At 43.5% G+C, this 14,599-nt stretch overlaps 2 protein-coding genes across 8 annotated transcripts in view; one reads left to right on the top strand and one right to left on the bottom strand.

The window, feature by feature from the left end:
- Nucleotides 1-7,412, bottom strand: part of MGLL (monoglyceride lipase) — an 80,117-nt gene extending 72,705 nt beyond the window's left edge. For 2 of the 7 annotated variants that reach the window (XM_035106462.3, XM_060271407.2), the window contains exons 1-2: nt 6,110-6,486; nt 5,366-5,504 (exon numbers count right to left, since the gene is read on the bottom strand). In XM_035106462.3, the coding sequence (XP_034962353.1) occupies nt 5,366-5,504; nt 6,110-6,119 (149 nt within the window). In that variant the 5' untranslated portion in view covers nt 6,120-6,486. Of the gene's footprint in view, nt 1-5,365; nt 5,505-5,665; nt 5,839-6,109; nt 6,487-7,186 lie in introns of those variants that run through there. The other 5 variants (XM_060271408.2, XM_035106463.3, XM_088662340.1 and 2 more) reach the window with 5 other exon arrangements.
- The window catches only part of KBTBD12 (kelch repeat and BTB domain containing 12), a 72,896-nt gene continuing 65,316 nt past the window's right edge, over nt 7,020-14,599 (top strand). The window contains exon 1 of the mRNA XM_088662337.1: nt 7,020-7,189. The gene's annotated coding sequence lies outside the window, so the exon portion shown is untranslated. The remainder of the gene's footprint in view (nt 7,190-14,599) is intronic.

Below are 14,599 nucleotides of genomic sequence, written 5' to 3'. Positions count from 1 at the left end.
GCTTTAGGCCTGAAGGAAAGACAGTTATCATTACAAGAGATTTTTAGGTGAACCAGAAATTGCTCCTTTACCCACAGAAACATCAGGCAGACAGTAGTTTATTCAAAGATTGTATGTTTAAAAATACCCCTTTCTCTAATAACATAAGCAAGTTACATAAGAAAGGGGTAGGCTCTCTTGATGGACATTCACCAGGTGAGGCCTTCAAAGTATCAATAGCACACTCCTTCTCCTCTGACTATGGAATGATTATGTTGTTATTACCATTTATTTATATACTGCTTTTAAGTCCCCCAAAGAGATTAAACACACATGCAAACACAAACAAATGATTCTATGAAACACACATACCGTGTTTCTCCGAAAATAAGACACTGTCTTATATTTATTTTTCCTCAAAAAACCACACTATGGCTTATTTTCAGGGGATGTCTTATTTTTTCCTCCTTCTCCTGCCGCGGCCAGCATTGCTTCTGCGCCTATCACTATGTCTTATTTTCGGGGTATGGCTTATATTCCTTGAATGCTTAAAAATCCTGCTACGGCTTATTTTATGGCTACGTCACACATGTACAATTAATTGCCATATATCAATGTGATGTTTTATTGCGTTTTTAGTATTTTGTTGGGAGCCACCCAGAGTGGCTGGGGCAACCTAGTCAGATGTGTGGCATATAAATAATGAAATTATTATTATTATTACTCAGCAAGCAAAACAGTGTAAGACGGCAACATCACAACACAGGAGGATTAAACAGTGCTCTTCCTAACCCTACATATCCAACACTTAGGGGCTAGAAACTTGAACAGACAATAATAAATAGTAAAAGAAGCCTAACCCACTTAGAAGAATTAAGGGTTCAGGGTGAACAAGCAAACAATGCAAACAATGGCAAAAAAGGGAATACTTCCAAATATCAATAGCTGTCAAGTACAATACTTCAAAAGCTTAGGACAAAAAAGGATATTTGCCTTTGCTTCTTTAGAATGGCCAAATGAGCTCTTGCACAATGATTCACTCCAATGACTGCTGGTTGGTTTCCATGTTTGACAGAATAAATGGAAATTTGCTCAGCTGCTCTACTACTAACACCTGAAGCTAAGAGCCAAAGGCCCAGAGCAGGCCTCTACCTTGAATGGTGTGTGCTTGTGTTCAAAGGGAAACCCATTTCCAAAGACTTTAAAAAACAACAACTGTACTATATATGATTCAGGTTAGGGGATTAAACATGAAAAGCGGCTGGCCCATATTCTCAGAAAAAGTAAGCATAGTTTTTAACTCAGGAGACTCAGATGATTTATGCCGTCATAAACAGTCACCAAAAACTGTAGCTATTTATGAAGTGCTTAACTATTTGACTGATTTTCTGGAAGACCAGAATACCAAATGCAACAAGATGAATGGGGGAGGGGAGAAGAGAAGAGGGTATTTTATTTTAATGTGAGGTGTATATTCCCTACATGTGGCAAGCAGGGGTTTTCTAGCCTTTATTGGAAAGACTAGGCTTAACTAATATTGAAAACCTATAGTACGGGAGTGTGCTTTTTCTCCCCTCAACCTAGCCGCCCCTAGGAAGAGTTTACTATTTTCCTGCATTAATGATTACCTGAACTTCCAAACAATGCTGAACTACCTCGAACTTGTTCTTTCACTGTGTAGCTATAGCTTCAATTATATTGGATAATTGTACCTACTTCCCTGCAAGCGATTCATGCTCTGCTTTAATTAAAACCAACAGTGTTTCTCTCATCATGAGAAATGAAACAACAGGGCTAAATTAACCCAACCCAGATTACAGACCAAACAGACTGCAACATCACATTTCAAAAGGATTTGGACAAAAATTTCCACAAATCGAGTTTCACAAGTTGAACAGCTTCTGTAATTGGAAAGACACATCTGCACTGCCCTGTTGAGCAGTGAAAGCAAAAAACCACCCCACATCCTAAGTGAAAACTTCTAGTCTGTCTTAGAGCCTATGGCCTGGTGATCACCACCTTCAAAGCAAAATTGTATTTTTCACTGTGATTGTTGGCTCCTGGGTTTGTATGCTGCATATAGTGGGAGATGGGGAGGTACAGGTAAGTCAGCATTTCGCTCAAGACAGGCCACAGGCACATGGACCAACTGGATGAAACACAATTCTGCACAGATTCAGACATTATTCACCTGCACCTTGCACCAGTATATCACTTCCCTTCCTCTCCTTTCTTCCCTTTGCTCCAGAGGTTTGGGGAACCCCCAGAAGCAGATTTGAGGAACGCAGGAGGGGAAAGAGGGAGAGCGTTCTCTTGTGCAGGGAAAAATCCTTACACCACTGGAACACTTGCCGTAACACTACATGGAATTCTATCCTAAACTTCATGAGACTTAATATTTCTATGCATGTGTGTCAAGTTGGGGAAGTTTACTTGTGGCGGCTTCCTCATTTTATATTCACAAGGGGAGATGTATGTGTGAAGCAATTGCCGCCTTGAAGATTCCAAAGTTGCTATCTCACAGAAAAATGTCCGAAACCTACCTGGCAAGTTCTATAGTTTTTTCTCATGAACTTAGTCCAACCCTATACTCAATAGGATCAAGGTAAAACAAAACAAAACAAAAAACAGTCACAAAATATAACTGTCTCCCTTCTGGGTTTGAACCCCCATCAGATTAACAGAACAGTAAAACTGACCCAAGACTCCTCAGTATTATTATAGTTTATCATTTGTATTTAGACAAAAGCTGTAGTGCTTCTAAAAAAGAAGCAGGGAATTAAAGGATGCTTTGGAAAGTGTCCAGGAATGCGTTTTCTCCAATTATCCTAGTATTTCAAGATTGTCCCATGAAAATCGGATGCGGCTGATAAATTATTATTCAGCAACCTACAATTTCCCCTTCTCTCACACATAACCCACAATACATCAGAGGCTAAAAATAAACGGCTCCACACACTTAAGAGCCACTTGTAAGTGAGCAGCCCTGATCCTGTTTACTTTGTTGTCACAAAACTAGGGCAATCTTGCTCTCAATTAACCACTTGGTGTGTGCAGACACCAAGCTACCAGGAGGAACAAAATGCCAAGTTCTAACTTTCACTGCTTTGCCGTCCTTTCATTTCTTGATCAAAGACTCATGTGAGCACCACTAATTTGCTAAGAAATTAAACATGAAAGGAGAACGCAATTCTGCAACTCACTGAAGAACACTGTGGGCAGTTAATGATTAATTAGCATTATAATACGTGACAGGCTGGTTTCACAGAAGAAGCTTGTTTTGATTCTGAATTTGTTCAGTAGAGGAAATCTTTAAGGATGATGCCAGAACTCCTGTTGCAAGTGCCAGTAAGTTACCCTCAGGTTTGGCAGAGCTGCCGCATGGATCATGTAGTTAAAAGTCTGGCCAAGGTAGATGCTTTACAGACAACTCCAAATCTTGTAAGGTTTGTCCACTGACCCTGGGAGGACTTAGGATATAGCCTCTAAAATGACTTACAAGTTGCAAAAACAAAAACAAAACAAGCTCAGGTGCAAGCTACTAAAGCAATTCATTTGAAATGATACAGCAGTACCATTTCGGAGGGTGGCTTCTGCATGTCGTAAACAACAAAGCACAAGGATTCTACAGGTTTTGTTTCTAGGTGAAAGGTTGAAAGCTTAAGGTAGGCCTTGAATGATGACAAAATTATGCTAATAGTACTCCTGTATCATTTCATGAATGATATGGGACACAATGCGCTAAAGACAGCAGCTAATGATATGGGACACAATGCACTAAGGACAGAGTCCTTTTTATTCAAATAACTGCTTTATTATCCCCAAACTTCAGCAGTTCACTAGTTTTATATGTTAAATAACTGAAGGCAGGATGAACATAAAACGTCCGTCAGATCAATAGTCCACTGAGCCTTGTAACCTCTCTCTTAAGTTCACAGGAAAACACTAGCCAATGATCTTCATAGCTTCAAAAGCTAATGGGAAAGAACACCTAGATCAATTACTTCATGCTTGCCCCATTGCTGCTCTTTCCATTTTCTAGGAGTGCTGCTGGAGACCAGTTCATAGTCTAGATCAGGCATCCCCAAACTGCGGCCCTCCAGATGTTTTGGCCTACAACTCCCATGATCCCTAGCTAACAGGACCAGTGGTCAGGGATGATGGGAATTGTAGTCCAAAACATCTGGAGGGCCGAAGTCTGGGGATGCCTGGTCTAGATGGATCATTGCTTTCACACAATATGGAAGTTTTATGTTCCTGTCTTCAGCCAGATGTCACATCATGCAAAGCTTAAGTACTGTAGTTAGATAGCTACAGAAACTACCTAGACAGGAAAGCTGAATTCCCTACTGTTCCTTGGGTAACCGTTTTCCAAATATGATTTCTTGCCTTGCAATGTAAAAATAAACAGAGCATATCCTGTTGGCCTGCAGAAAAGACAAAGAGCAGAACAATAGTCTCACTCTTTTCTATTTGTAACTCTCCTCCATTGCTAGAGCTGGCATTTATATCCAACAAGCCAGCTTCAATAGAGAAAAAGGACAGAAATAACAAAAACGAGGAAAATCCACATGACAAGTCCATCTAGAGTGCAATATTCATGCTTCCTGAAGAACCATATCCAAGAAGTCATTATTCTGTAGGAGATTATGAAAAGGGGATTATCTAAATGACTATTTGGTAATTTTGACTATTTGAACATATCTTCAGGGCTCTTGAGTTCCAGTAGAACCCTATGGCCAAGCTAAAGAGTCATCTCAGTACACAACTACCATTAGGAAAAGTAAATAACCACACAACATGTGGGCACCCTTGCCATTGAATTGAGATGTATAACCATTTTAACTTGGCTCCGAAGTTTTTACTTACTTGCCCTAAAATAATGGGAAGGACTGTGCAACCTGAACCTTCACACAGCTCTGAAACGCAACAGTGTTTGATTAACATATTTATTTACGTGTTGAATATTTATTTACGTGTTGATTTTTCTCACGGCATTTGGTTTTGCTGGGTTAAGAAACAGAACTGCCCCAATCTTCCAAGCCTTACTCATGTGAGTTGCTTTTAAGGCCTATTTTAATGAGTAGGAGGTTGAATGATTAATAGACAGCTCCTCTCTTACCGCAGCAGCATGCAATTCCTTACTCAAGATGGGCTTACCAATAGTTGTATTAGTGCAATATTTCAACATGCAACATTGCTCCATCACAAATACTGAAGGATCAAGGGTGTTACAGCCTTTGCAGTGAAGTTGCTTGGGGCAAGGATCTGTTTGACAAAGAACATGTTCTTTGTGCTACTCTCTCTACACCAGAACAAAGTGAAGCTGAATGAAAGGTATCTTATTTATTGACACACAAGAAATGCTCCACTTTGCAGTGCTCACCTTGGTGGGGTGGATGGCTTCCAGTATCTGCAGAAAAGGTACTGCCCATCAGCGTTGACCAAATGAGGAAGGTCCCGATATGGGACATTCTGGGGAGTCTTCCTTGGAGAACTTTCCTCTGGCATTCTAGAAGAGTGACCTACAAGGTGTGGAAAGAGGAAACACACACTCTTAAGCATAACTGCTGGAAAGAGTCTGCATGCAAAGGAATCTGCGAATACCATACACGGAAGAGAGTAATCCATAAATCAACTTGCACTATCCAAGTAAACCTCTTCCACTTTCCAAAGATGCACAAACCTAGGTTGGATTTCTTCTGCTCCATGCAACTGCTCTGCAGACTGAAGACTCACATTTTCTTTTTGCAGGAAGAAAATGCTCAAAGGGTAGAAAGGAGAAAGAGCACCCAACCACACTGCCTCATTATGGCTTGTAGTCCCCCCACCCTCTCATCTCCCATCTGTGTTTATTTTCCATCAGTTTAGGGAAGCGGATCTTACACACACACAAAAGATTTTAGCTCCAATCAAGTGCAAATTGTGAAGCTCCTGTATGGATACAAGAAGCCAGCTGCATAAAAGATTCATCATCTCTCTTTCTTAAAAAACAACACACATATCTCCAAAGAACGGCACAAGAGACACTGTAATGAGGTGACTGACACTGCCTGGTTGCTATGATCCTTTCTGACATGTGAGGGAAGGGAGGGTAAAAGAAAACCACATACAGAACGTCGTAACAAACCTGATTTCATCCTGTGCACGGTTTGCCGGCATTGCAAGTCAAATGCAATCAAGGAGAGCGCTTTGCACGTCGCCGAGGAGCCGCAGGAACACCCCGCCTAACACCCAGCACCCCGCTAGTGGCTAGATCAATTCTTCACCGTTGCAAACGGCAGCTAACTGAGCCGCTACCAGCAGCAATGCTCACTTCCCACCCCTCCTTTGCAAGCTCCTGTGCTCTACAGGGGCTGGGCTGCCTGCGATCGGTTCTCGCTCTAGCTCTTCCCCCTCCCGTGCTCCTCTTTGCAATCGCTCTCTCGCGCTCTCTCGCGCAGGAGGAAACGGATCTTAATCAATTTACCACTTTTTGCTAATTTCAACACTCCCCCACCCCGCGCCGTTCCTCTTAAGCAAATCGCGCGTGTGGGCTGGTGGGAAGAAGGTGGTGGGTAGCCGTGGTGGGGGGGGGGGGTAGAAAGCAAGCAAGAGTCCGTTCTCCCAGAAACAGCTCTCTCTCGCTCTCTCCACTCGCACACGCGCTCGAACACAAACATCAAAGGCACCTTGAACATTCAGCCATGGACCGGTTAAACTGAAAGTTCCCAGGCGGGGCCGGCTGCAGGTTGCTTTCAAACTTTGCTGCCAATACGAGGTCGAGGGAAGCAGGGAAAGGGAAGAGATGGAAGGGGGAGGAGAGAGATGTCTTTACTGTTGCGACCCCGGTTGGAAAATACCTGGGGTCCCTCCTGCCTAGACCTTTCCGCAAGATCTCCTCCAAACACCCCGGGTACCGTATTAAAGCCACCGGGTTACTGCATTTGAAAAGCAAGCAACCTCCCTCACCACCACCGCACACCCTCTGCTTGTGTGTTTTTTAGGGCTTTAGCCTTTAGGAAAGGCAATGGGGAGACCCGCTTTCTAAATAAGCCCGTGTGCGGAGCAGCAGCAGCGAGCAAGGAGCAGATTCGGATCCAAGCAGGCGCCCGCCGCGAGAGGACGCGATCCGCAACTCCGCCGAGGCGCGCGCGTTGCCTTTCGCGGCGGCTGGCGATGGAGGCGGGGATTGTGGCTGGCGGGCGAGAGGAGAGGGCTTCGTTACCAGGTGCCGAGACGCGCCGCGCTCGCCGGGTTGCTTGCCGGGGGTGGTGCCAGGCGCGGAGCCGCCCGCTCCGTTCGCAGGCAGGTAGACCTTACAAAGCGGCGGAGGCGCCCGAGGGGTTTATTCTAAGGCCGAGGAAATAAACGCCTTCCCTTCTGGTAGGGCAGGCAGGCAGGCGCACTGGGGGAGGAGGAGGAGGAGGAGCGGCGGCGGCGGCGGCGGTTCTTCCCCACCTCCCCCGCCCCGCGCCTTGCTGCGAGAGATCTTCTCACTGGTGGCCACGCGCGGGAGACCTGGCGTGCTTGCCACGCCTGGGGCCGGGTGACTCCCCTAGGGGACGTGGGCGGAGCCCTTCTTCCTCCTCCTCCCCCGCGCCGAACCCAGAATCTTAGGGCATCGCCTTGTTGGGTACAGACCAGGGTGTCAAGGAAGGCAGCGCGGTGCTATTCCTCCTTGGTGGCGCCTCTCGAGGAGGAACTAAGGCGCCTCTCCCTCCGCATACCTACCAAGCACCTCTGCCCGAGCGGTAAAGCCAGGAAGGCTGCTGCTGCCAGCGGACAGGTGGTGCCAGCGGTGGTTCTGGGGGCAAAAGGCCTGGGCCCCTCTCAATCGCGGACCCTGAAGCTTTTGGGGGGGGGGGTGCTGCAGTTTGAACTGTTACGGGAGGTGCTCTTCGCTACCAGAAACAAGGCCTGGGTAACCATTGTTACATCTTCACGGGGGTTGCTCCACGGCAGATCAGTACGTGTTTTTGTTTGTTTTTTAAAAACAACTTTACTACTACATTTCAGGTTTTGATTACAATTGCTGCACTAGATTGGCTCACGTGTCAAAGTCACAAGTGGAATTTCCCCCCCCTACGCATTTATAGTTGTCAAGTTACGAGGAAGATGAAAATTTGGGAAATGTTATATACAACATGCATGAATAAAGCCGCTTCTTTATTCACCCCTTCAGGATTAGGGATTCTGAATATTTAAGCTTCATTAGTTTCATAGTAGATCTGGCCCCATTTAAGGGGGTGAGCAGGTGAGGGCCCCGAATACAGCACACTTAGCTCATGGCACTGAGGCACCACGCAATACTGCTGTTGAAAAGGGATGTGGGGTGGTGGTCATAAGACCAAAGTTTAAAATTGCCTAGATCAGGGGTCAGCAAACTTTTTCAGCAGGGGGCCAGTCCACTGTCCCTCGGACCTTGTTGGGGGCTGGACTATATTTTTTGGGGGGGGGGGTGAACAAATTCCTATGCCCCACAAATAACCCAGTGCTGCGTTTTAAATAAAATGAAATATTCTACTCATGTAAAACACACTGATTCCCGGAAGGTCAGCAGGCCGAATTTAGAAGGCGATTGGGCCAGATCCAGCCCCCGGGCCTTAGTTTGCCTACCCATGGCCTAGAATGCACCCCTGACTGTAGCTATTCTAAACAAGGGGAAGGAACACCAGCACTGATTTATAGAGCCTCCCCCCCCACAATACATTTTTTGGCACCCTCTCTCAGCTGCTGATTTTTGAAGGTGTGTGGTTTGAGTAAAAGTGGTGGTAGATTGTTTGGGGTTTATGGTTTATTAATCCACCACCAACAACAATCTCTGTAATTTTGAGCACTAAATCTGAGAGTAGCTCCTGGACCTTAGGTACACAGCTGTAATTTGTTGTGAATTACAGCTATGAGTGTTACTATTAATAGTGCCAAACATTAATAATAATAGGGATTTTGTTTTGCATTCTGAATACATGGGCCTGACTGTGGAGGATAGAGTCAGAATTGTATTTTTTTTAAAATTAATTTAAAAAAAAGAATTGTATGGAGTATGAGTGTAAGCTTTGGAAAGTCTTCTGTTGAAATGCTGCCTCACGATAAACTTATTAGGTGACCTCAGCCCCACGGCTGTAATGTGTATAATAATAAGAAAGAAGATTCCACCTAAACATTAGGAAGAACTTCCTGACAGTAAGAGCTGTTCGTCAGTGGAATTTGCTACCAAGGAGTGTGGTGGAGTCTCCTTCTTTGGAGGTCTTTAAGCAGAGGCTTGACAGGCATCTGTCAGGAATGCTTTGATGGTGTTTCCTGCTCGGCAGGGGGTTGGACTGGATGGCCCTTGTGGTCTCTTCCAACTCTACGATTCTATGATTCTATAATGATGATGATGATGATGATGATGATGTTACGCGTGGTATACAGAAGGACAAACAGCAGCCAGTTGTCATAGGTAGTTAAAGGACCAAAAATCCAGCAACATGAAAGTACTGTAGCTTCATATGCTTGTTCTAATTTAGAATTATTGAGTTGATCTATGTAGAATACACTGTACAAAGGCTGCTTATATGCTGCTACTATTAATGGTCTCTGAGTCCACTAAAAAATTAAAAAGCACAGAGAGTCGCCCAGAAATCTTTATGTTATATGGTGGCACACAAATGTCATAAATAAATAAATATACATTCAAATTCGGACACAGGTGGCGCTGTGGTCTAAACCACTGAGCCTAGGGTTTGCTGATGAGAAGGTTGGCTGTTCAAATCCCCGCAACGGTCCCAGCTCCTGCCAACCTAGTAGTTCGAAAGCACGTCAAAGTGCAAATAGGTACCACTCCGGCGGAAAGGTAAACGGCGTTTCCATGTGCTGCTCTGCTTCGCCAGAAGCAGCTTAGTCATGCTGGCCACATGACCTGGAAGCTATACGCCGGCTCCCTCGCCTAGTAAAGCGAGATGAGCGCCGCAACCCCAGGGTCGTCCGCGACTGGACCTAATGGTCAGGGGTCCCTTTACCTTTATACATTCAAATCACACACTTCAACCTCAGAACATATAATCTAATATATTTATCTAGATATAGATGTTTGGGACTACAGCTCCCACCAGCCCCAAACAGCTGGCTAGCTGGGGCTCATGGGAGTTTTAATCCAGAATACCTGGAGGGCACCAGGTTGGCAAAGTCTGGCCTAGAATAACAGATGCAACGGGAGATGCCATTTTCTCTAAAGGATTGCTTTTCATCCTAGAAAGTGAAGTCCTTGTAGAATACAGTGAGCATCCTTTATGAGTTGTGCTCAATGTTCAGTGCAGCCTATTTTAAAACACAATACAATATACCTTTATATCCAATTGGACCTATGCAGAATGCATTGATTATATCCCCTCAAAATAAATTAAGAAATAGTTTAATAACATAAACTAAGTATCCAACACAGGCAATTTAACTCAGGATGCCTTTAGCACTTTGTGGTCAGATAACTATAATAAAAATGTAGGTGAACTTTGTTACAAACAAATTGAGTGAAAAAGTTATTTATGGCAATTAACTTTAACTTTAAGAGTCAAAGTTACTTCTTGATTTAATGAGGGCTTCATGTACATGTTTAAAACTCTCCCATGAAAAAAGAGTGGTATATAAAGTGCTCCGTTTCCGTTAGATTGTGTTCTTAAAATAGTCTACTGCCTTTTACTTCTTATGAGGCCTAGACTCCCTCTTTGCTTCAAAACTGCTGCATTATTTCAGTGATTTTCGAACTGCTAAAATCCTAAGGCTCCAGCTGGATCCGAACACTTCTGGCTCATGAAATCTACATTCTCTCAAATGACTGAAGATCTAATGGAATGGTAACAAACAAGTCAAACAAGTGAATCTTTCAGAGCATGTGCCAGATTTTCCTAATCCCAACACACTCTGTTGGGATTTTGAAATGTTGCCTTCATATTACACCATTTCCTGTAACCCAGAAAGCTAATCAATGCCTTCAGATGCCACAGAATGTCTTGTCTGTTTTCAAGGATGCTTCACAAATACAAAATGCCGCTGGCTCACATTTTGAAAACAGGGATATACTAGCAAAGCTGATCAGAGCTTTACAGTATTATGTATTGGTCCTGCAGAAAAAATATATATAAAGCAAAGGAGATGGATAGCATAATTCACACAAAACAAGCAAGGAAATTATAGAAGCAAGCTGTTGGGCTGTAAAGAATTCAGGCTGGTGTGCATTATTAAAATGAGGATTAAGGAGCACTTCTAAACTGCAAGCTTGCTGTGTCAGGGGAGTGCAGCCTCATATAAAATAGGCTGAACACCATCTCTTGGACATAACCAGGACATGCCCACAGCACCTCCATCTTGTCATGATTCAACTGTAGTTTATTGGCACTCATTCAGCCAGCCTTTGCTTTTTCTCATATGATTCTGCCAAGACACGCTGTCTAAACACAGTTCAGTTACATTCTGTTTGGTACAGCTTTCCATACAGATGCAACATCAACCGAGTAACATGCCATCACCTTCCATTGGGGGCATTCTGCTTCAGAGACCCTTCCAAAGTAATTGTAAAGACCCACCTCTTCTGAACATCCCCAAAATTATGTAAGGAGGATTTGGTTTGGTTCCATTTATGAACTTCTGGAATGCACAACTGCAAAGTTCAAGATTAACTGAAGCTACTCAGTTGATGCTGAAATAACCACATGAGTATCCATGGGAGGGCAATCACACAGGCATGTCTCTGGATTAAATATGGGATGGGACTGGTACCTCCAAAGATCCCCTGATGCTAATTGAAGTAGAGCAATCATGAGCTATAAAATAAAATCAGGTACAATGTTTTATTATGTTTCATACTTTCCTCTGAATATTTTATTTTGAGCACATTTTATGCAACCTACTGGGAAAATGGGTAGTCAAACCTTTTCAGTCTCATCCGCATAATGCAGCCAATTATGTATATATTTTTTCTTTCAGATGCCTATCAATGTCCAATAGCCTCTAGCACCTTAAGAATTACAGTACACAGTATCTGAAAAACTAGGCATTGTGCCCAGGTAAATTTCAAATATGGAACAAAAGCCAAGGAAATGAAAATGCCAACAACAACAACAAATTGAAAAAGCACTCTCAAACCACATTAATAATAAGAAATCCAAAGCAGATTTCCCTCCTTTTATAGCTTACCGGTATATGAAATCACATAAAGGTTTTTTTATATTAAAAAAAAATTCAAATAGTAAAAAGCAGAATTACAGACTTCCACATATTGTAACATCTTTAGAGTCCATGAATTTCTTTAATAAGCAGAATGGAGGCCTCCAGAGCAGACAGTGGGGGAAAGAGCCCTTTAAACTTTTAAGTATAAAATGCCTTTAATAAAACTAATAAATTAAAATGACTTATTTGTCAACCAGCTGTAATTGCGTGATGTGCTATTTAAAAGATTCAGGAGGTGTCAAAACACCTTCCGGATTTATGTAAAATGTGCAATGAACTTTTGGGTTATAATGTGTGTTAACCAGTAGTTCCTGTTAAAGCAAATTCAGGGTGGTAAAAACAAAAATGAGATTTCAGAGAGCTCTAAAAGGATCTCACCAAGCTGGGGGGTTTGGTTTCAGACTTCATTCCTGCCACTGAGAGCATCACCTGAGCAGAGTTCTGCTCCCAGGATGCTCTTGCCAGCACTTTTGCCAATCCCCTTCTCTCCTTGGAGCCTCCACCGGCCATCTAGTGCCCTCTCACACAGTTCCAGAGGATCAGGGAACCCACCTGAATAGTGTGGGAGGTGGTGCTGGGGACTACAGCGTCAGAACAGGGAAGAACTAGCAATAGTGACCCCACCTACACTGGATCAAAAGACTTCCAGTGGTGGAAGGAGCCTTTACAATCCATCCATGGAAGGCAAAGTCTGGATCCTGAGCAGTAAAGGTGTGGTTCAATGGCACATGAATGCAGATGTCAGACTCTTCAGTTCAGTAGTTGGGGCACTAAATCAGCACCATGAGAAGCGACCACAGCAGATACCTTACAAAAGCAGGTGTCCTTTATAGTGCAGGGGGTTGCACTAGATGATCCTCAGGCCCTTCCAACTCTACAATTCTATGATACCCATTTCCCATCTCTTCCCTGATAGCCCTGGCTATGCAAGGAATGCAGAATCGCCCTCTGCATAGTTTGGTTTAATGCCATTGCAGACACACCTCTTGTACTCTGACACAACTGTAGGAGAAATTAATGAGTAGCAGCTGGCTGGCGGTCTGCTGTTCGTCCTGGTTTAGATCCTGAAATAAGAAAGGCCACCTGAGGAAATTCCATAGTGAAGGAGCAAGGGATCCCAACTGTGCAAGGTCAGGTCAAAATATAGATGTCCTGGTCAGCCGTGGCTGCTTGCTGAGAATTCCAAGCAGTTCTACCTCTATGGGAACAGCCAGAGGCAGGCGGCCCCATTGCCGCATCTCGCTAAGGACTTTGCGGAAGCACACATGCTAAAGCCAGCAACATTTTCAATTGCAGCCTTGAACAAATGGCATGTTTACATATAATTGTTCTAGCAGGGTCATGTTTGCTTGTTGGTATACATAAAGGTTTGGTTCCCCAAAGGGAGTTCACCACATGACAGTTTCCATTGAGTCATAATGGAAATGTCATTCCCCTTTCTGGCAATGTTACATTACACCGGGGAGCAGGGGAGGGGGGAAGTGGCTATATTTGCTACGTGAATAAAATTACAGTACCTTCTCTTTCTCATCATCTTCCACAAAACAGGAAGTAAGAAATAAAAGTAGCCACATTGGTCTCTGAGATATGTACACGGAATAAATACTTTTTGCCTATTTCCTGGACACATATCACACACAGGCTTACTCATGAGACAATTACAAGAACTTCTAATTTCCCTCTCATGTAATGAAGGGTTGGAACCCTTTCTTTCCCCCACTTTGAATCCCTTCCACTTCTGTCTATGTGATATACTGCTATATTTGGAGTTACAGGTAGGTAGCCGTGTTGGTCTGAGTTGAAGCAAAATAGAAAAAAATTCCTTCAGTAGCACCTTAAAGACCAACTATGTTTTTATTTTGGTATGAGCTTTCATGTGCATGCACACTTCTTCAGAAAGCTCATACCAAAATAAAAACATAGTTGGTCTTTAAGGTGCTACTGAAGGATTTTTTTTCTATTTTGCTATATTTGGGTATTGCAAATATATTCTAATGGTACATCGCAGGATGCCTGCTCAAAACTACTTCAGGTGTGATAGCCCTTAATATTCATATTGAAAAGATGAGTTGGCAACCAACATTAGATATTTTAATCTCTCCATCTTTGAAGCCCTAACACAGGGGTGGCTAACCCATGGCCCATGTATGCCCCCAAAGTTTTTATGGTTCCCAATACACCCTCAAATTTGTTGTTTTCTAATGAAGCTAAGAAAAAAATGACTGTTTCCACTCCACCCCCACCCCCGTGATGCCAAAAGGTATACAGCGGTACCTCAAGTTACAGACGCTTCAGGTTACAGACTCCGCTAACCCAGAAATAGTACCTTGGGTTAATAACTTTGCTTCAGGATGAGAACAGAAATCGTGCAGTGGCAGCGGGAGGCCCCATTAACTAAAGTGGTACCTCAGGTTAAGAACAGTTTCAAGTTAAG

The sequence above is a fragment of the Zootoca vivipara genome, chromosome 2 (genome assembly GCF_965207765.1).
Source record: "Zootoca vivipara chromosome 2, rZooViv2.hap1.1, whole genome shotgun sequence".
Classification (NCBI taxonomy): Eukaryota; Metazoa; Chordata; class Lepidosauria; order Squamata; family Lacertidae; genus Zootoca; species Zootoca vivipara.
The sequence above is the reverse complement of the archived record's forward strand: the minus strand, read 5'-3'. Positions and strand labels throughout refer to the sequence as shown.